General features: G+C 45.6%; 1 protein-coding gene across 1 annotated transcript in view; it reads left to right on the top strand.

Moving 5' to 3' along the window:
• WDFY3 (WD repeat and FYVE domain containing 3) overlaps positions 1–20,569 on the top strand; it is a 148,917-nt gene that overhangs the window by 82,993 nt on the left and 45,355 nt on the right. Inside the window, exons 34-39 of the mRNA XM_056855997.1 lie at positions 1,079–1,178; positions 7,893–8,053; positions 9,250–9,479; positions 14,180–14,289; positions 17,224–17,406; positions 18,564–18,721. Coding sequence (XP_056711975.1) covers positions 1,079–1,178; positions 7,893–8,053; positions 9,250–9,479; positions 14,180–14,289; positions 17,224–17,406; positions 18,564–18,721 — 942 coding nt within the window. The remainder of the gene's footprint in view (positions 1–1,078; positions 1,179–7,892; positions 8,054–9,249; positions 9,480–14,179; positions 14,290–17,223; positions 17,407–18,563; positions 18,722–20,569) is intronic.

The raw sequence follows: 20,569 nt of genomic DNA, 5'->3' as shown, positions 1-20,569 counted from the left end.
TAACAGTTCTATGGATGTTTTATGTATGTTATGAATTTTTGTATGGTTTTAGAGGTTGTTACCTGCCCTGAGCCAGCTGCGGCCGGGGCGAGTGGGTTAGAAATGTGACAAACAAACAAACAAATAAATAAATAAACCATGAGATTGGCATGGTGGCTTGCAGCAGGATGCTAGCTGCATGTTCCCTGTGCAGACCCAGTTTGGGAGTGCTGCAGGGACCCAATTTGGATTGGGACCATGGCTTCTGCCTCACCCACCCCACCCCCGGTGCTGTTTTTTTTACCCAAAGTTGCCTTGGGGAGAGTAGTTTGTCCCTTCTTGGGAGGGGGCTGAAAGTGCAAGCCATTAACGCCCTTGCAAATCCCTAGGGCGATCACATGGTATACTTCATGTGTAGTTTGGACCTCTGATGCAACTCAAGAAGGAGAAAACAAGGAATTGTGTGAGTGACAGAAGGGGGATCTCTTGCTTGTTTATATGCTCCCCTGCTCTCCCCTCCCCCAATCTATATCACACAAAGTGGAGGGGATTGGATGCCGTTGGAGAAGGGAATCTCTCTCACACACACATTAGCTCATTCATTTCCTCCCTCACCACAAGTTCATAGGGACACACCATTAAAGCCGCACTGGCATCTCTTATAATGGTATATTAATGTTTTATAATGCAAATTTATATTGGGGTTCCCTAGGAAATTCCTTCCTTCCTTCCTTCCTTCCTTCCTTCCTTCCTTCCTTCCTTCCTTCCTTCCTTCCTTCCTTCCTTCCTTCCTTCCTTCCTTCCTTCCTTCCTTCCTTCCTTCCTTCCTTCCTTCCTTCCTTCCTTCCTTCCTTCCTTCCTTCCTTCCTTCCTTCCCATCTCAACTTGCTTTTTGATAACCACTGCATCAAGGCATTTGCCTATTTTAAAGGGAAAGCGTAATAGTGACATTTTTATTTTGGATGTTAGAAATGGGTCTCATTCTAGATACATGTGTGAATTTTGATCACCAGGCAGACAATACATTGCAAGGTTTTATAGCAGCTGCTTAAGGCAGCTTCTACACCTCTTTCCTTATTATCCATTCTGTATTTTCTAGGCCTCTCCTGAGAGATCAACAAGGGCACAGCAGAAAGAATTTCAGACCTATATTTTGGACAGTGTGATGGACCACTTGCTTGCTGCTGATGTTTTACTGGGTAACGCTTATTTAACTTGTAATGCTATTCCTTTGGTAACTTTGAAACAACACAATACTGAGTGTTGTGGCTATTGCTGAGCAAGAGAGAGTGCGGAATCACCAAAACGATTAAGGGGTTGGAGCACCTTTCCTGTGAGGACAAGCTAAAGAGGCTGGGACCTTTCAGTTTACATAAAAAAGACGAAAGAGGGGGGTATGATAGAGGTTTATAAAATTATACATTGAGCAGAGAAAGCGGATTGAGAATTTTTCTCCTTCTCCCAGAATACTGGTACTTGGGGGCACCCAGTTAAGTTGATCAGCAGTAGATTCAGGACAGACTAAAGGAAATACTTCTTTGCTCAGTGAGTAATTAAATTGTGTAATTCACTGCCATTTGGTGCAGTGATGGCCTGGGCAGCTTCAAAAGGGGGTTAGAGGAGAGATCCATCAATGGCTACCAGCCATGGTGACTAAAGGAAACCTCTGTAGTCAGAGGCAGCAAACACCTCCTCTGTCCATTTGCTATAAATATTTATATATTTAAGCGGAGACTTAGCAAGAAGTAGGTGGGTTGAGTTGCATATCTGTCCATCCATCCTACTTCAGTTGAGAGGTTCAACACTTGTACGTCTATGGGGTATTCTTCTGCTGGACAGCAATTCATGTATTTCCTTTCTAGCATGCCTTATGTCATTGATATTGTTATAAGTAGTCCATCTCTGAGTTTAAATTAATGCTGCATTTAGACATCAAGTCAGATCTCTATTTCTCCATCACATGTGCATTATAACTCATTCTTGTGCACCATTTTCTCAAAATGGAGGTCAGTTGGATGCTTCCTGGTTACAGATGGAGGCTTCCTGGTTGCAGTAGCCTTGAATCGAACAGTTTCCCATGATGTCTGAATGTCTGGGCAAACTGGAGGTTTGTTTCCTCCCCACAAACTGGGATTCTAAATTTCAGATGAATCCCTGTTTGTGAGAGGGAAAGAAGCTTCCATTTACTCAGGCACCTGCGTTCAGACATCACAGAAAATTGTGCCTCGATTGAAGGTTTTTGAAACCAGAAAGCTTTCTGTGACAGTTCGTGCATCGAGCACAGAAGGGGAAGCATGCAAGCAAGACAACAAGATGTGTCTGGGCCTGTCATAGACGGTTCTCTTCTCTGAGGATCAGAGGACATCTGATCAGCGGGCGTTTCCTTTTCCTATGCTCAGGGAGAGGCAGGATATTAAACCTTTTGCTGCCTGCCCTCTGCTGGAAAACACCCTGAACTTTCAAATTCTCCTCCTGCCTCAGAGGGAGAAGCAGCGTTGGAGCGAGCTCCGTAGCTAGGCCTTACAACTTACTCCTTTAATCTTCTACTTTCAACCTTACCATCCTATATTTCTGTCTTCTAACAACTGTTCCCCTCCGTTCGTTGTGTTCCCTTCCTCCCGTGGCCGCCTTTGTCCTTTTGTGCTCCGTTTTCCCCCCCTCCTCCTGTGCCTCCATATTTTCCCTCTCTGAGGAAAATGGCAGCTTCGCCAGAGCAGTCTGGGGAGGAACTCCTCTCAGGAGATGAGGCAGTGGCAACGGAGCTCCTTCCCTCCCGCCGGCACAAGCCAGCAGAAAACTGCGGAGGGAAGGGCAAGCGGCGCCAGGAGACTCCCGCCGCGGCGGCCGAATCAAAGAGGAAGCCGGCTGAGGACGACGGAGAAAAAGGCGCGAAAAAGACGCGCGCCGAGAAAACAACCGCGGAGCCTCCCCGTTCGTCCCTGATGGGTGACGAGGGTGAGAGCGCAGAGCCCGCCCGTATTGCCAGCTCCAAGGGAGAATCGGCTACGTGCAGTGCAGGCGGTAATGTACAAACCTCCCTTCCCCTTTTAATGGCGGGGGGGGGGGGCAGTGAGCAGGGGATGCTTGAGCTTATGAGAAGGGCTTTAAGAGAGGAATTTGCCCTCCTTGGGGAATCTTCTTCCAGGGGGCCATTGAGTTCAAGGGCATCCTCCCCATCTAGAGGCTCTGTGCGTTCAGAGCCTACAGCCCAAGGTTCCAGCTCTTCCTGGCCAACAAAGGCAGCCAGAAAGGCACCCCCACCCCCCAATTCCAAGACAGTTCACCAGCATCTCTCTTCCGAAGATGAGGAGAGAGAAGAAGGACAGTTCTCCTCAGAAGAGGAGCAAGAAGGGGGGCCCAGGGCCAAGATCTCCACCCACGTTTATTCAAGGCAGAAGACTACCAGTCCTTCTTATGTAAAGTCATGGCAGCCCTTGACCTCCATGAAGATGAGGACACTGAAATTATTAAAAGCAAAACTAAATTCAGGGGTTCTAAGGAGTTTTTTGCCAGATTACAGTCTAAACCACTTTCAGTGCCTTTCCCTGAGAATTTTGAAGACTTAATTAAGGCAGAGTGGCAAAAACCCATGTCAACTAAGCAGGTGCCAGCTTCAATAAAAAAGTTGTATACCCTGGAACCCAGAGCCATGACCTTATTGCAAGTACCCCTGGTAGAAGCCCCTGTGACAGATCTACAATCCTCGGGCTTAATATCAGAGGACGGGGCAGGTAGCATAAAAGATCCCCTAGATAGAAAAATTGATTATGCCACAAAAAAGGCGCATGAGACTGCAGCTCTGTCTATCCAGACATCAGCCACAGCATCCCTGGTGGCAAGAGCTAGTATAATGTGGATTAGGAAGATTATTGACTTGCTTCCACAGGAAAACAAGAGAGTGCTGGATGACCTAAACAGGCTCCTAAAAGCCTCCAACTTCATGGCCGATGCTACCCTGGACTCTATGTCCTTCACAGCAAAATCTTTGGCAGCGTCCTCGGTGGCTAGAAGGGCAGCCTGGATTAGATCCTGGTCGGCTGACGCAGGGTCAAAATCCATACTTCTGGGATACCCCTTTGAGGGAGGTCGTCTCTTCGGTCCCAAGCTAGATGACATCCTCATAGAGACCAAAGACAAGAAGAAAGCATTACCTAAGTACCTCAAGAAAGATGGAAAACCATCATTTTCACATTCCTTTCGGACCTTTCGGACCTCCCACTTCATGGCTCGCCCCAGATCCGATGGAGGAAGAGGCGGCTGGAGTTCAGGCCGAGGATCCTTCAGGAGAGGTTCAAGATTCGGAAAGGGATCTGCCTTCCAGAACCAAGGTCCAGAGAAGTCACCACGATTTGGTGACAAACAAAACAAGCAATGACTCTTCAGCAATTCCAGTAGGGGGCAGACTTATTTATTTTGCAAACATCTGGGACTCTCCTCACACAGATGCCTGGGTGCAACAACTAATTCGCCAAGGCTACAGCATAGAATTTCTAAGACCCCCTCCAAATCGTTACGTTATATCTCCGATCTCTCGAAGACCAGACAAAGCCCTTCGGACCCAGGCAGCCATCCAACACCTCTTAGAGATCCAGGCAATAGAACACGTCCCAACCTCAGAGCGGCGAGAAGGGGTGTACTCCTTTTTCTTTACAGTGCCCAAAAGAAATGGAGATTGGAGGGCAATACTGGATCTGAAGTATGTCAACCGCTTTGTCTGCAAAAAACACTTCCGGATGGAGACACTCCGCTCCATTGTGGAGGCTCTACGACCTCAGGCATACCTTACATCTATCGACCTGACGGAGGCGTATCTTCACATCTTGATACACCCATCCCATCGCAGATACCTCCACTTCACCTATGGTCAATTACACCTTGTTGTTGTTCAGACCTTGATCCACCACGGCTTCTTGGTGAACATGTCAAAGAGTCTAACTACGCCTGTTCAATCAATACACCATCTGGGAGCCATCATCGACACTTCGCAAAACAAGATGTTCCTTCCTCAGGACAAGATCTCCAAACTGATCACCCTAGCCAAAACCACCATGTTGGCGAGAACGGCGGGTCTCTCTTCTCTAGTAAGTCTCCAAGGCCTTATGGTGTCCTGCATAGGTCTGGTACCATGGACTCGTCTACACATGAGGTCTCTTCAATGGTTCCTGAAACCTTACCAGGTACAAATCTCCCAAAAGAGAAACCCTCGCATGGCTCTGTCCCAACAAGTCAGGAGCAGCCTCAAGTGGGGGGTACGCCGAGAAAACCTGGCCAAAGGACTCTCGTACATACAAGACTCCGCGATTCAGATTTTTACGGACGCGAGCTTAGAAGGCTGGGGAGCAACTATACAGCATCACATAGCGCAGGGTCAGTGGACAACATCGGAGACTCGTCTCCATATCAACAAACTAGAGTTGAGGGCCATCCACAAAGCTCTTCTTCAGTTCCAGCCAATGATAGAGAACAGACACATCCTCATCAGAACGGACAACGTGTCAGCGAAAGCGTATATAAACAGGCAAGGAGGGTCTCGTTCCTCCTCCCTCCACGCAGAGGCCCTAATCATCCTCAACTGGGCGGAAAAACATCTCGCCTCAATAAGGGAGGAACACATAAAAGGTGTCCTAAACTTGCAAGTAGACTGGCTGAGCAGACAGACGGTGGACGAAGGAGAATGGACTATAAAAAGGGAAATCTTTCACCTCATCCATGCGAGATTCGGTCGTCCGTCAGTGGATCTGTTCGCCTCATCGAAGAACCGACAACTACAGAGATTCTTCTCCAGGTACAATCACCCAGAGGCGGAGGGCGTCGATGCCTTAGAGACTCCTTGGCCAAGGGAGACACTATATGCCTTCCCGCCCCTCCCGATACTCCCCAAGGTTATCCGGAAGATTCGAACAGAGCAGGCCCACGTCATCCTGATCGCGCCTCACTGGCCTCGCCGTCCTTGGTTCCCAGCGCTGAGAGAACTATCCATTCAAGAACCGTGGGAGCTCCCAGTACCCAGGGATCTTCTTCAACAAGGCCCCATTTTGCACCCGGACCCGGCGTGGTTAAAACTGACCGCTTGGGACTTGAAAGGCAGCGGATGCTGAGCTGGGGATACTCAGAACAGGTAGTGTCCACCATGTTAGAAGCCAGAAAATTGTCAACAAAACGCATATACAACTTTACCTGGAAGATGTTTGTGCGCTGGTGTGCTAGAAAGCGACTGGATCCCCTAACCATTACAACAGCTGACCTTCTACGCTTTCTACAAGATGGTTTGGACCTTAAACTAAAGGCGTCCACTCTTCGCAGACAGGTCGCGGCCATAGCCACTGTACTCACCCATCTAGATGGCTACCCCACGACTCGACACCCTCACGTCACCACCTTCCTAAAAGGGGTTTCCTACATATCTCCGCCTACTGTACACAGGTTCCCTACCTGGCGTCTGAACTTAGTTCTAAACGCCCTGACTAAACCACTGTTCGAACCTTTGAGAGAGGTCGCCTTAGCCTTCCTACGTATGAAGGTTCTTTTTCTCGTCGCAGTCACCTCAGCGAGACGAGTTTCGGAGTTGGGTGCTCTTTCTTCCAGGGACAGCCTTTGCGTATTCCACGCAGACAAAGTGGTCCTTAGGCCGGACCCAACTTTTATACCAAAGGTGAACTCCGGTTTTCACAGGCAACAAGAGCTAATCTTACCATCTTTTTGCCCCAATCCGACTCATCCAAGAGAAAAGAACTGGCACACCTTGGATCTGAGGAGAGCACTCCGAATTTATCTTAAGCGGACTAAGCCCTTCAGACGCTCGGAGGCCCTTTTTGTGTCAATTTCTCCACCCAACAAGGGATCCAAGATGTCTAATCCAAGCATTAGCAAGTGCCTCAAACAATGCATTCAACTCTGCTACAAACATTCTGGCATGTCCTCTCCGCAGGGGATTACAGCGCACTCGGTGCGTAGCGCAGCGACTTCAGCGGCCTTTGATGCACAAGCATCAGTGGAAGAAATCTGCAGAGCGGCCACTTGGTCAAGCCCCTCCACATTCGTCAGGCACTACAAAATCAACACCTATGCCTCTGCGGATGCGGCCTTTGGGAGAAAAGTCCTGCAGCAAGTAGTGAAGGATCCTTAATCCCACCCAGATAACACAGCTTTTGAAAATCCCGCTGATCAGATGTGCTCTGATCCTCAGAGAAGAGAACGGAGCCTTGGCTTACCTGTGAGGGCTCCTTCTTTCTCTGAGGGAAGAGGACATCTTGCCCACCCAGGGTGAAGAATATTAATAAAAGGATCACAATGCGCTAACTTCAAAAGTACAGTAACCATCCACTCTGTCCTGAGTGTTATTACCCAATGTTCTAACAATCACTGTTTTTTCACGTTACGTTACCTGTTGTTACGTATTTACAGACAATTATTCTTGCATGTTTTTCTGCATTACGTGTTATGTTATTGTATTACGTGTTATGTGCTTCCTGTCTCTTTTCCCTACTATTGAAGTCCTCAAATTGACAGTTCAGGGCGTTTTCCAGCAGAGGGCAGGCAGCAAAAGGTTTAATATCCTGCCTCTCCCTGAGCATAGGAAAAGGAAACACCCGCTGATCAGATGTCCTCTTCCCTCAGAGAAAGAAGGAGCCCTCACAGGTAAGCCAAGGCTCCGTTTCCAAGGTTTATATAATCAGAGAAGTTATTCCATAAAAAATTACCCCTGTCATGTCTGTACCTGTTATGGGCAAGCAGAAGTTTGTCATTACATCTGGATGTGGCCTAATTTTTTTTTTTTTTTAGCAATATTTCGTTAAAACAAAAATCTGGTTTTATAGTTATTCCTTTCAGTACTAGTTGTCGTCACACAGACGTTCTGTGTATATGCATGAATGGCTTTTATAAAGTCTTGTAATGTTCTTATTATAATTTAGGTGAAGATGCATCTCTTCCTATTACAAGTGGAGGAAGCTACCAAGTCCTTGTGAACAATGTGTTCTATTTCACGCAACGAGTGGTGGATAAGCTTTGGCAAGGCATGTTCAATAAGGAATCCAAGCTGCTCATAGATTTCATAATCCAGTTAATTGCACAGGTATGAACTAGTCTTACATATTGTTTGCTTCATCTGATTGCTATAGATTGGTGCAGGAATCATCCTATGTGCTTTTCTTGTACTGGACCATCTCAGTATATTGCATTATGAAGATACAAGAGTTCTGAGTTTATTTCGTGTAGTTGAGATGAAATACTATGAAAATTAAATTTTCCATCATTTGACAAAAAAAGTATTTGACATGTAGACTAATTTCCTTACCACCTATTGCTATACAGTTTTACTTCGTTTACCATCTGCCTTTCTCATTGAGACGCAAGGCAATTTACAAAAGTATAAATATGGGTAATAAAGACCCGTGAGGCCCCATGACGCAGAGTGGTAAGTTGTAGTATTGCAGTCCAAGCTCTGCTCATGACCTGAGTTTGATCCCGACGGAAGTCGGTTTCAGGTAGCCGGCTCAAGGTTGACTCAGCCTTCCATCCTTCTGAGGTTGGTAAAATAAGTACCCAGCTTGCTGGGGGTAAAGGGAAGATGACTGGGGAAGGCAATAGCAAGCCACCCTCTATACATAGTCTTCCTACTTACGTCAGGATGTGACGTCACCTCATGGGTCAATAATTACCCAGTGCTTGCACAGTTGACTACCTTTAAATTTAATAAAGACCAGTAAATACATACATATAAACAGTGCAATAAACTGGATTGCAAAGTTAGAGAACAGCAAAATAAAAGCAGTATAATATATCTCATCAACGATTACACAACTGGAGAACAATGAAAGAAAGACAGGCTAATACTCCCAGTGAACAATGCAGTGTGGGGACATGGGGACTGCCTTAAATTTCAACAGACAATTACAACCTTGTTGGGGGATGAGTAAATTTCACAAATGACCCCCCCCCCCGGTGTGTCTCTTCTAAGCTTCTTTGGATAAACTTTTTTTCCTGTTTTCCCTCATAACGTGTCAGAATATTGTAATTAAATTCTTGAGGCAAAAGCTGTCTGATCCTTATTCTGTGCTCTCCTTACTGTAAGAAATTTTTTAAAGATCACCTCAGTGGCAATAAGGTAGTGTTAGAAGTTAGTGATTCAAGCCACATTGCTTTAAGCAAACGTTTCTAGGCAGTTGAACCTTTAATCTGAGCGGACAAAATTAATGCCAGCAGTATTTTTTTTTAAAGCGTGTTTGTTGAATAGAAATGTCACTGTTTAACGTGTCCATTTTTGTTTAGTCAAAACGGAGATCTCAGGGATTATCGCTCGATGCCGTTTATCACTGCCTGAATAGGACCATCTTATACCAGTTCTCGAGGCCACACAAAACTGTACCACAGCAAGTTGCTCTCCTCGACTCGCTAAGGATGCTCACTGTCAATCGGAACCTCATCCTAGGGCCTGGGAACCATGACCAAGAGTTCATCAGCTGCTTGGCTCATTGCTTGGTTAACCTTCACGCGGGGAGGTGAGTGTCCCAGAGGGTGTTCTTCATGTGCCAGCTGATTTAGTAAGTTGCCAAGAGCATGACAATGGTGCTTTCTTTGCTTTCTGTCTTTTTTTCTTTTTTGGGGGGGCGCATCCCTACCCCAGGATGTGGTGAGGGCTGCCAACTTGCAAGGCTTTAAGAGGGGAGTGGACCTGTTCATGGAGGAGAGGGGTATTCATGGTTGCTAGTAAAAATGGATAGTAGACATGATGCATACCTATTCTCTCCAGGATCAGAGGAGCATGCCTATTATATTAGGTGCTTTAGAACACAGGCAGGACAATGCTGCTGCAGTCGTCTTGTTTGTGGGCTTCCTAGAGGCACCTGGTTGGCCACTGTGTGAACAGACTGCTGGACTGGATGGGCCTTGATCTGATCCAGCATGGCCTTTCTTATGTTCCTATGTTCTTATGTGGTGGTGGCAAGTGCGATCAAGTCACAGCTGACATATGGCAACCCCATATGGCAAAGGACGTTCAGAGGTGGTTTGCCATTGCCTGCCTCTCCAGAGCAACCCCGGACTTCCATCCAGATACTAACCAGAGCAAACCCTGCTTAGCTTCAGAGATACAATGAGATCGGGCTAGCCTGGGCTATCCAGTTCAAGGGCCATCCAGTTATCTGTCTGCTGTTTGCCAGTGCCTGGACAAAGCTTGAAGGAAATGGGTCCTTATTAAAACTCTCATTATAAGAAGTCACCCAATTTGGGGTGGAGAGAGAGGCTTCACATTTTACATGAACGGTATGCGTTCTGTCAGGGTGAATGCTGGGTTGATCTCCCCCCCCCCTCATACTCATGTATTCTTCAGGTGACCTGCAGTAAACACTGAACCAGGCCCTCTCTTCTACAAATGGTGTGTCAGTCTTCACTCTTAGATGAAATATGCCCAGGGTAATGCCGATCATCACTTTGGGGTCAGGAAGCAATTTTCTTCCAGGCCAGATTGGCCAGGGATCCTGAAGGGTTTTTGTTGCCGTCTCCTGGGCATGGAGTAGAGGGATATTGGGGCGGGGGGGGGGGGGAGAGGTAGTTGTGAATTTCCTGCATTGTGCAGGGGGTTGGGCTAGATGACTCTGGTAGTCCCTTATAACTCTCTGATTCTATGATTTAAATTTTTTTCCTTTGTAAACAGAATTTGGCCAGCTTTTATTAAAAATTTCAAATTGTTCCCAACAGCAAGTAAATAATGGTGAGGGAATGTGGAAAAACTATTCTGAGGAACTTATTCAGACTTTGCTGTTAGAATAATGTTATTATGATCATATAAATAAACTTCTGAGGCATGCTTGTAGTGCCTGTCCACACACACCACATATATAAACTGGTTAACCACAAGGGGGAAGTATAATGCATTTTCTGAGACACAGCTATCTGTTTCTTGCCCTTCTCCCTACAGAAAGCTTGAGGCCTGTTCTGGAAAAGCGGTTCATCATATGTTAGACTGTTTCTGTACTATAGTACTTCAGACTACAGGTTGCTTTCCCCATCATACTTTAGACTAAAGATCTGATTCTAGTATAGGTTTTCATAGCCTAGAGCCTACTTCGCCTCACTAGGTGAAATATTTATGTATGAGCTTATTTTTGCAGCAATAAACTAACATAGCTAACCCTCTGACCTTACTTAACCCAAATAAACACATTGCACACACAAGACTAGGTGAGGAAAAGGGTTTATAGCTTTCTTCCTGACATTATCAGAACTAAATATTGTCGAAGGCGTTCACGGTCAGAGTTCATTGGTTCTTGTAGGTTATCCGGGCTGTGTAACCGTGGTCTTGGAATTTTCTTTCCTGACGTTTCGCCAGCAACTGTGGCAGGCATCTTCAGAGTAGTAACACTGAAGGACAGTGTCTCTCAGTGTCAAGGGTGTAGGAAGAGTAATATATAGTCAGAAAGGGGTTGGGTTTGAGCTGAGTACTGTCCTGCAAAAGTAATGTGCTAATCATTGTCCTGTAAGTATGTTCTGAAAACCTCCAGATTAACAAAGACAACATTCAACAATAGCCATGCAGATTAGTTTTGGATTACACACATTAACAGATCACTTCAGGATACTATGGTTCCATATTAACATACCATACCCTCATTAGCACATTATCTTGATACTTACAGGACAATGATTAGCACATTACTTTTGCAGGACAGTACTCAGCTCAAACTCAACCCCTTTCTGACTATATATTACTCTTCCTACACCCTTGACACTGAGAGACACTGTCCTTCAGTGTTACTCCTCTGAAGATGCCTGCCACAGTTGCTGGCGAAACGTCAGGAAAGAAAATTCCAAGACCACGGTTACACAGCCCGGATAACCTACAAGAACCAATTATCAGAACTTTTTTGAATGTGTAATTATTTGGGGTTGAGTGGGACGTATCCAAACACCCAATACCCCCAGTCAAAGTGATATTATCCATAACGTTTTACCACACAATAGATTGTTTATATAGGTAGGGTCCTCTTCCAGTGATGGTGAAGCGGGAGAGAGCCCTCTGGTGGGCAGAAGGTCTATTGATGAGGTATAACTTCATAACTGAAATTTCCTTGTTCCTTCTAGTTGTGATGTAGTTCATCTGATGGCTGGATCACCCCTTTCCCCCAAACACCCATGAAGCTACTCTGCCTTTTTTTAAAAGCAGATTTGTCCACTGTGGAATCTTATATCTAATTCTGAACTTGGCCCCTGGCATGTGGATCAAAACATCCGCATAGTTGGGCCAGGTAAGGACAGGGGAAGATGTCTTTGCAAGCCTGAGTTTGCAAGAAAATCTTCAATTTGACAAATTGGGGAGAGAAAATAAATATAAAAGGGTTTGTGCCAAGATCTCACATGACTACTCCATGAGCTCTTGGTGGCCATTTTGGTTTGCCTAGGCAACCAGACAACATTGGCTGCTTAGGCAGTCCCAGTTGGCTGCGTAGATCCAGTGTGGTAGTCTCACAATATTTCAGTGCTCATAGATTTATTTATCATTTAGCAAAGTTCTCTCAGAACTCCCTCAGCCCCACCTACCTCACAAGGTGCCTGTTGTGTGCGTGTGTGGGGAGGCTATTGTAAGCCGGTTTGAGTCTCCTTAGAGTAGAGAAAAGTGGGGTATAAAAACCACCTCTTCTCTTAATTTAAAACATTTCTATACTGCCTTTCCCCCCAAATAAGGTCCCCAATTTCAAAACATCAAAGTGTTTCAACATTTAAAGAAATTAAGATAAGGTAGGTATACACAGTTATTCAATGAAAACATATAATCACATGGAACACCCAAATTAGGGAGGAAGACCACTAACAGTTATTTGGGGAGAGGAGGATGGGCAGCTTTGAAGATGGGAGGCAAAAAAAAAGGGATCTGGGTCAGTAGGAAAGAAAAATTGAGCAAAAGGGTGGGAAAGGGGGGCTGTTGTTATTAGAAACGTAGAGCTGGAGGGATCCCAAGGGTCATCTAGTCCAACCCTCTGCACGATGCAGGGAATTTCTCAGCTTCTCCCTCCCCCCCACTCCCCCAGTGACCCCTGCTCTATGCCCAGAGGAAGGCAAAAAGCCTCCAGGTTCCCTGGGCCAATCTGGCTTGGAGGAAAATTCCTTCCTGGCCCCAAAGTGGCGATCGGCATTACCCTGGGTATATAAGAAAGGGCCATAAGAGCCAAGCACTGGCTCATCGCTTCCTGCCCTCCCTCTCACAATCTTCCTAAATTCATAGAATCAGTATTGCTTTCAGATGGCCATCTAGTCTCTGCTCCAAAACAAAACCTCCCAAGAGGGAGGGCCTACCACGTCCTGAGGAGGTCTGTTCCACTGAGGAATCCCTCTGTCAGGAAGCTCTTCCTAATGTTTAGCTGAAAAGTCTTTTGGTTTAATTTCAACCCATTGGTTGTAGTCCTACCATATAGTCCTACCATATACCATGTAGTCCTACAGTCTGCCTACCTACCATATCGTCCGCCTTTCTCCCTGATACTCAAGGTGAATTACGTAGTGTAAGTTAAGGACAATCAGAGGGAGGAGAAAGAAATTCACTTCCCCTGCAAGTCTGGAGGGTCCCCTCCCTTGTCTTCAAAGAATGTCTAACATCTTTTGGTTCTTGTAGGTTATCCGGGCTGTGTGACCGTGGTCTTGGTATTTTCTTTCCTGACGTTTCGCCAGCAGCTGTGGCAGGCATCTTCACAGGAGTAACACTGAAGGACAGTGTCTCTCAGTGTCAAGGGTGTAGGAAGAGTAATATATAGTCAGAAAGGGTTGGGTTGAGCTGAATCATTGTCCTGCTAAAAGTATCAAAGGTAATGTGCTAATCATTGTCCTGTAAGTATCACATTAGCTCATTACCTTTGATACTTTTTGCAGGACAATGATTCAGCTCAAACCCAACCCCTTTCTGACTATATATTACTCTTCCTACACACTTGACACTGAGAGACACTGTCCTTCAGTGTTACTCCTCTGAAGATGCCTGCCACAGCTGCGGGCGAAACGTCAGGAAAGAAAATACCAAGACCATGGTCACACAGCCCGGATAACCTACAAGAACCAATGAACTCTGACCATGAAAGCCTTCGACAATATTTCTAACATATTTTATTTCTCAATTGATCTGCTTTCTCCCCCAATCCACCTTCCCTTTACCTCTATTCCAAGCAAGTACCTTCCCTTTGTTTCTTATCTTCTTATTGGATGACATTTGCAGCAGCGTGGATGGGTTTGGCCTGGAAGCAGAAGCCAGAATGACCACTTGGCACATCATGATCCCTTCTGACATAGAGCCAGATGGAGTCTACAATCAAGATGCTAGTGAAGGTAATAGCACATAATAAAGCAGCTAGAGACTGTTTGTCTTCAATGTCAGCTAACACCATGAGCTGGTTGTGTATTTCTCATGCATTCCTGTTGCCTTGTTAGTCTGTCTTGGGTTGTTGTTGTTGCTGGTTTTGTTATTTTTGGTAGAGTGGAAAGGAGATTAGAAATTGTGAACAGAGAATACACCAATGCTATAGTGACTGTGCTGCACTGACGGCTGAATCATTAAAATATAGGTCTAAGTCAGGTATAATTGACAGAAAATAGAGGATAATCTCATGTATATGAACCAGTCACACTGATTATAGGCTGCGTTCTGCTGTAAGGAGATCCTGGTAATCATCAGTCAGGAATAATTAGGATTAGGTCTAATCCCCGTCTCCCAGCAAAATCAGCAGGACCCATCAGTCATGGCACATAGCAATCGACCCTGTGCTCAGAAGAAGGAATTTTTTTTTATTATAACCGTGTTTTTGAAAAGTACTGAAGTGAGTAGTTAAGATGCAGAAGGCTGAAAGGGAAGAATAAGCAAACCTCCAAATGAGCCACAGAGACAATTAAACGGGGGAAAGAAAGCCTGATAAAATTCAGAACGTGGAGTTGTCCAAGTACGCTGACTGAGGTCTCCCCTCATTTCCATCCTTGTTCCTAGTATTGATTCTGAGGGAAAATAGTTAAAAATATTTTAGGCCTTGTGCAACATTGCATATTATTATCTTTTCTCTGCAATTGGGGGTGGGGTGGGGGCTAGATTGACACGGAGCCTAAAGATGTGCTAAAAATCAAAAGCCAGCCATTGGACAAGGTTCTCTGTGGTGACAGGTCACTATATCCGTTGGCATATCATATAATGATAAAATGGCTAGATACTTAACGCTGGATGATAGTATGGAGCATGAAAGCCAGTTGAATCCAATAAGTAGTACTGGTCGTTTATTGCTCATTAACAAAGTCATAAGCATATACATATAACACATAGATGCCTAAAATGTATAAAATACATGGTGTATAAAGCTTATAATAAAGTTATACATGTTCAACAAAATCTCTTAGGCCAAATGCCAGTGTCATTTACCGGGACAGTTTTAAAACCATTACCTGGGTTAAATATTTGGCAACCTGATGGATTTTGTCGATATCCACCTCTAAATCTGATAGGAGAAAGGGAACAATCCAGGGTTCAGAGGGAAGATTGAATCCAATAAGAACTATGAGGGTGTGTGATTATACTTCGTTCTATTTCTTTGTATACAATCATGATCAGAACCAGTGTAAATGTTCATTTCCCTCGCATTACGTGCAATCTACACGTGCATTATTGTGTTGAATAAAGTTTTGTTATTACTACTGGGCGTTCGGTTGGACAAAGAACTGACCAAGGCTTAAACTTAATATCTGAAAATGGAGCTGGGGTTGCCAGCCATGAGTGAGCCTGTCATGGAGGCAGATTATGAAGCAGTCGGACTGAAACGGGGCAGCAAATGAAGGGGCAGGAGTGCCTGCAATGTTAGGAACCACGTGCAAGTTTGTGCTGTTGAACCACTGCTAATATTTCGAGCTGCTAGTGTGCCTGGAGTCTGTGCCCTAGAATCTTTTGCAGTGACGGCCATGGTCGTTAAATAGCACTTGCCATTTGCATGGGGGGTTGCCTCTCCCTTCTACGGTGGCAAAGGTTGCCCTGGTGATTAGAAACCACTGATCGACATCACAGCCTCGCCAGCCAGCATGCAAAAGTTACAGCCCAAAACAAACTCTTATCCTGCCTGCCCACATGTATCCATGCTATGGGGTCTAAAAGAGAAGATTCATTTTTTTTGGGGGGGGGTGTTTTAAGCTCCCCTGCCTGAATGCTTGAAATTGATTCTTATTTCACTGAAGAAACCTAGTGAATGGCTATTGGCAATCCAAGAACATCACTTAAGATGTTCCATGCAATTTTTCAGTGTTCTTCCCCCCTGCCTCCAATAAGAGATGAAAAAGAAGAAGAGTTAGTTTTTGTACCCCACGTTTCTCTACCTTTAGGAGTCTCATAGCAGCTTACAATCACCTTCCCTCCCTCTCCCCACAACAGGCCCCTTGTGAGGTAGGTGGGGCTGAGAGAGTTCTGAGAAAACTGATTGGCCCAAGGTCACCCAGCAGGCTTAATGTGGGGGAGTGGGGAATCGAACCTGGTTCTCCAGATTAGAGTCTGCTGCTCTTACCCACTGCACCACACTGGCTCCCTGATCTGATAAGATCAGGCTAGCCTGGGCCATCCAGGTCAGGGCATTTCAGCACATTAGAGTTTTAAAAAACAGCAAAAGTCCTTATTCTCCAGGAAATACCTGGATATTTTGGTGTTAGAGCCTGGGGAGGGCAGGGTTTGGGGAGGGGAGGGACCTCAGCATGGCACACTGCCATAGAGTCCACCCTCCAAATCAGCTATTTTCTCTAGGGGAATTGATCTCTGTCGTCTGGAGATGTATTGTAATAGCAGTAGATGTAAACTAAGTCAAAAGGGTCTGTGGTTTTCTCTGAGCGATGTGCTTAGCTCTCATCCATTGAAGAAGAAGAAGAGTTGGTCTTTATATGCTGACTTTCTCTACCACTTAAGGGAGGCTCAAACCGGCCTACAATCACCTTCCCTTCCCCTCCTCACAACAGACACCCTGTGAGGTAGGTGAGGTTGAGAGAGTGTGACTTGCCCAAGGTCACCCAGCTGACTTTGTGGGTAGGAGTGGGGAAACCAATCCAGTTCACCAAATTAGCCTCCGCCTCTCATGTGGAGGAGTGGGCAATCAAACCCAGTTCTCCAGATCAGAGTTCACCGCTCCAAACCACTGCTCTAACCACTACACTATGCTGGCTTATGTTGTGCTACCAAGTGACCACTGCTTATGTTGCGCTGCCAAGTAGCCAGTGTTAGCTCACAGTGGTGGTGTTTTCACTTTTTAGGTCGCCAGCTCCTTCTAAAGGCTGTGAATCGCGTGTGGACAGAACTAATCTACAGCAAGAAGCAGGTTCTGGAGGAGGCATTCAAAGTATCTCTCCCTGTCAACGATAGAGGCCATGTGGATATTACGTTGGTGAAGCCTCTCGTTGAAGAAGCCAGTTTAAAGTGTTGGCAGAACCATTTGGGTAAGAATAATTGTGCTGAGCTTTCTTGCGTGAGAGGCTGCATTGGTTGCTGGGGCCTATTTGACAGCATCTCTTATTAGACAACAGACGTTATTGTAATTTTAGTGCTTAGTACAGTATTTTTCCATGTATAAGATGCCCCCATGTATAAGATGACCCCTATTGTCGGGGTGGGTGGGCGGCGACTGGTTTGGATGCCGGCCGCTGGCCGGCCAGGGCCACTGGCCTCTTTCGCGGCTCGCTCTTTTCCCCGCCCATCAGACTATTAGCATGAGCCAGACGGAGCATGCGTATAACTCCCACTCTGCAGAACCTCTGTTGGTTCCCCATTTGTTACCGAGCTCAGTTTAAGGTATTGGCTGTCACATGTAAAGCCCTTCATGGTCTTGGCCCCTCTTACATAAACACCTCTTATACTCCGCCATGACAACTCCGCTCACGTCAGCAGAGGTTTCTGCAGGTGCCTCTTGCAAATGGGCAAAATCCACAACTGCCCATACACGTGCTTCCTCCGTTGTGGCTCCTTCCTTGTGGAGTGGCCCGCCTGAGGAGGCCAGGAAAGCGCTCACTCTGCTGGCCTTCCATAAACTGTGCAAAACTAAACTATTCAAGAGGGCTTTTCTGCGCAGGTAGTAGGGCAGCAAAATACAAAATGGTTTCACAAACTTGTGGTCTTTACTGCTGTATACAGTACATTGTAAGTAGGATCCTATTAGGTAATTTCTGCACTGCTTAATGTGTCATGTTAATACTCATGGTGTGCTTCTGTTTCTTTCTGGTGGATCCAGACTTCTAATATTCTAATGCATTAGTCATTGAGTGCCCCATGTGTAATCCACCTTGATTCCCTGCGAGAAGGGTGAACTATAAATAACAGAAAAATAAAATACGGTGAGCACTAGATGTAGGTTACCAAGATTTATTCTTGTCGAGGAGGGAAAAAGGGCTACTTGGAGTGCAGAACTTCTCAGTGTATTCTCTGCAGGGCTGGCTTTAGGAACTTGCCCGTGGAGTGCAGGGATGGTTCTTCATCACCCTGTTCCTTACCAATCTGAGTTCCTTGCTGGAAGAACATGGCTTGTGTGTTGTATAGGGTTCCAACAATTTTATTTATTTATATATATATAATCAACTCAATTTCCCTCTTGGCATTCTAGCTCATGAAAAAAAATGCATCAGCAGAGGAGAAGCACTGGTCCCCACGACACAGTCCAAACTTTCACGAGTCAGCAGCGGTTTCGGTCTTTCGAAGCTAACCGGATCAAGAAGAAACCGAAAAGAAAGTGGGCTGAACAAACATAACCTGTCCACACAGGTAGCTAATATTATTGCATGGACAAAGATAGTGAGAAGGAAGATCATTTGCCATCTGTGTAGTAGATGGTTTTGTGATACAAACTAGCTTAGTAAATTCTGCCTTTTTGTATGCTATATCCTGCGAGTAACGAGCTATCTGTGGAAGCGTCACAGCCTTAAATCCTAGATAGCAGGGGCAGCCCAACCCTGAGGGGAGGTAGATCCACTGTGGCTAGGAGTGGCGCAACTGCACCGCCTCCTCTGAGGCTTCCCAGCCTCAAAAAAGGAAAATAGACACAGCGAAAAATAAAACCCCCAAAAGTCGGCCTGTTGAATTCAGCGATGCTGTGCCACCAAAAAGAAGCGGTGTAGCAATGCTGCGTGAGGTGACATTCCTAGGGTGAAAGGGGTTAGGAAGCTGCTAAAAGGCAGCTCCGTCCCTGGGAACGCTTCCCAGGACGCTGGTGTGGGGATGTATGCCACTGGAACGCTGCCAGAGGCAGCGCCAGTGCCCAAGCCCTGTGTGCTGCATCACGTCCCAGCGCCAGTGTGAATGCCACCCGTGGCGGCATGAGTGCCCCTTATCCTGGGTTAAATGTACACTTATGCTGCCACGGGGTCACGACAGCTTCTATGGAGCGCCCCCTCCCCCTGTTTAGTATTGCAGCCTTAAGCACTTTGAGTTTTAGCATGTGGAAATCAAAAGCCTGCTCAAATGCTTTTCTGAATCACGTTATTTAAAAACCTCACATTAGGGTGGTTAAAATACCAGAATCTCACAAATAATCAGAACGTCTTGAAATTTTGCTTGTTTTATATGCATGTGGGTTGAAAAAGAGACTCTTCTCTGTGTCTAAGTATATTGGGCTGAATCCAATTTTTCTGTTGGCCAAAAAGGAAGGGGGGGGGTAAATTGGTGGAAAGGATTATTAAAGATAGAATTGTCAAGCATATAGAAGGGCAAGGTCTGCTGGGCAAAACCCAACATGGCTTCTGTAAGGGTAGGTCCCATCTCACTAACAGAGTTTTTTGAAAGCGTCAATAAGCATGTGGACAGGAATGAGCCTGTGGATATTGTGTATTTGGATTTCCAAAAAGCTTTTGCCAAAGTCCCCCATCAAAGACTGCTAAGCAAACTTCATAGTCATGGGATAAGAGGACAAGTCCTCTTATGGATTGAGAGCTGGCTGAAAAATAGGAAGCAGAGAGTAGGAATCAATCGTCAGTTCTCCCAATGGCGGGATGTGAACAGTGGGGTGCCTCAGGGATCTGTGTTGGGACAGGTGCTTTTCAACCTTTTCATCAATGACCTGGAGTTGGGGTTAAACAGTGTAGTATCCAAGTTTGCAGATGACACCAAATTATTTAGGGTGGTTAAAACAAAATCGGACTGGGAAGAGCTCCAAAAGGATCTCTACATACTGGAAGAATGGGCATTAAAATGGCAAATGAAATTGAATGTGAGTAAGAGTAAAGTGATGCATACTGGGGCAAAAAATCCCAACTTCACATATACACTGATGGGATCTGTGCTGGCAGTGACAGACCAAGAAAGGGATCTTGGGGTGGTAGTGGATAGCTCAATGAAGATGTCAACCCAGTGTGCGGCTGCTGTAAAAAAGGCAAATTCCATGCTGGCCATAATTAGATGAGGAATAGAGAATAAAACTGCTGATATCATACTGCCCTTGTGCAAATCTATGGTGAGACCACACTTGGAATACTGTGTACAGTTCTGGTCACCACACCTAAAAAAGGATATTACAGAGCTTGAGAAGGTGCAGAAAAGAGCAACCAAAATGATTAGGGGACTAGAGCAACTGTCCTATGGGGAGCGGTTAAGATGCTTAGGATAATAATACTAGAA

Source organism: Euleptes europaea, chromosome 9 (assembly GCF_029931775.1).
Source record: "Euleptes europaea isolate rEulEur1 chromosome 9, rEulEur1.hap1, whole genome shotgun sequence".
In the NCBI taxonomy this organism is placed as follows: domain Eukaryota; kingdom Metazoa; phylum Chordata; class Lepidosauria; order Squamata; family Sphaerodactylidae; genus Euleptes; species Euleptes europaea.
This window is presented reverse-complemented; position numbering and strand designations above follow the sequence as displayed.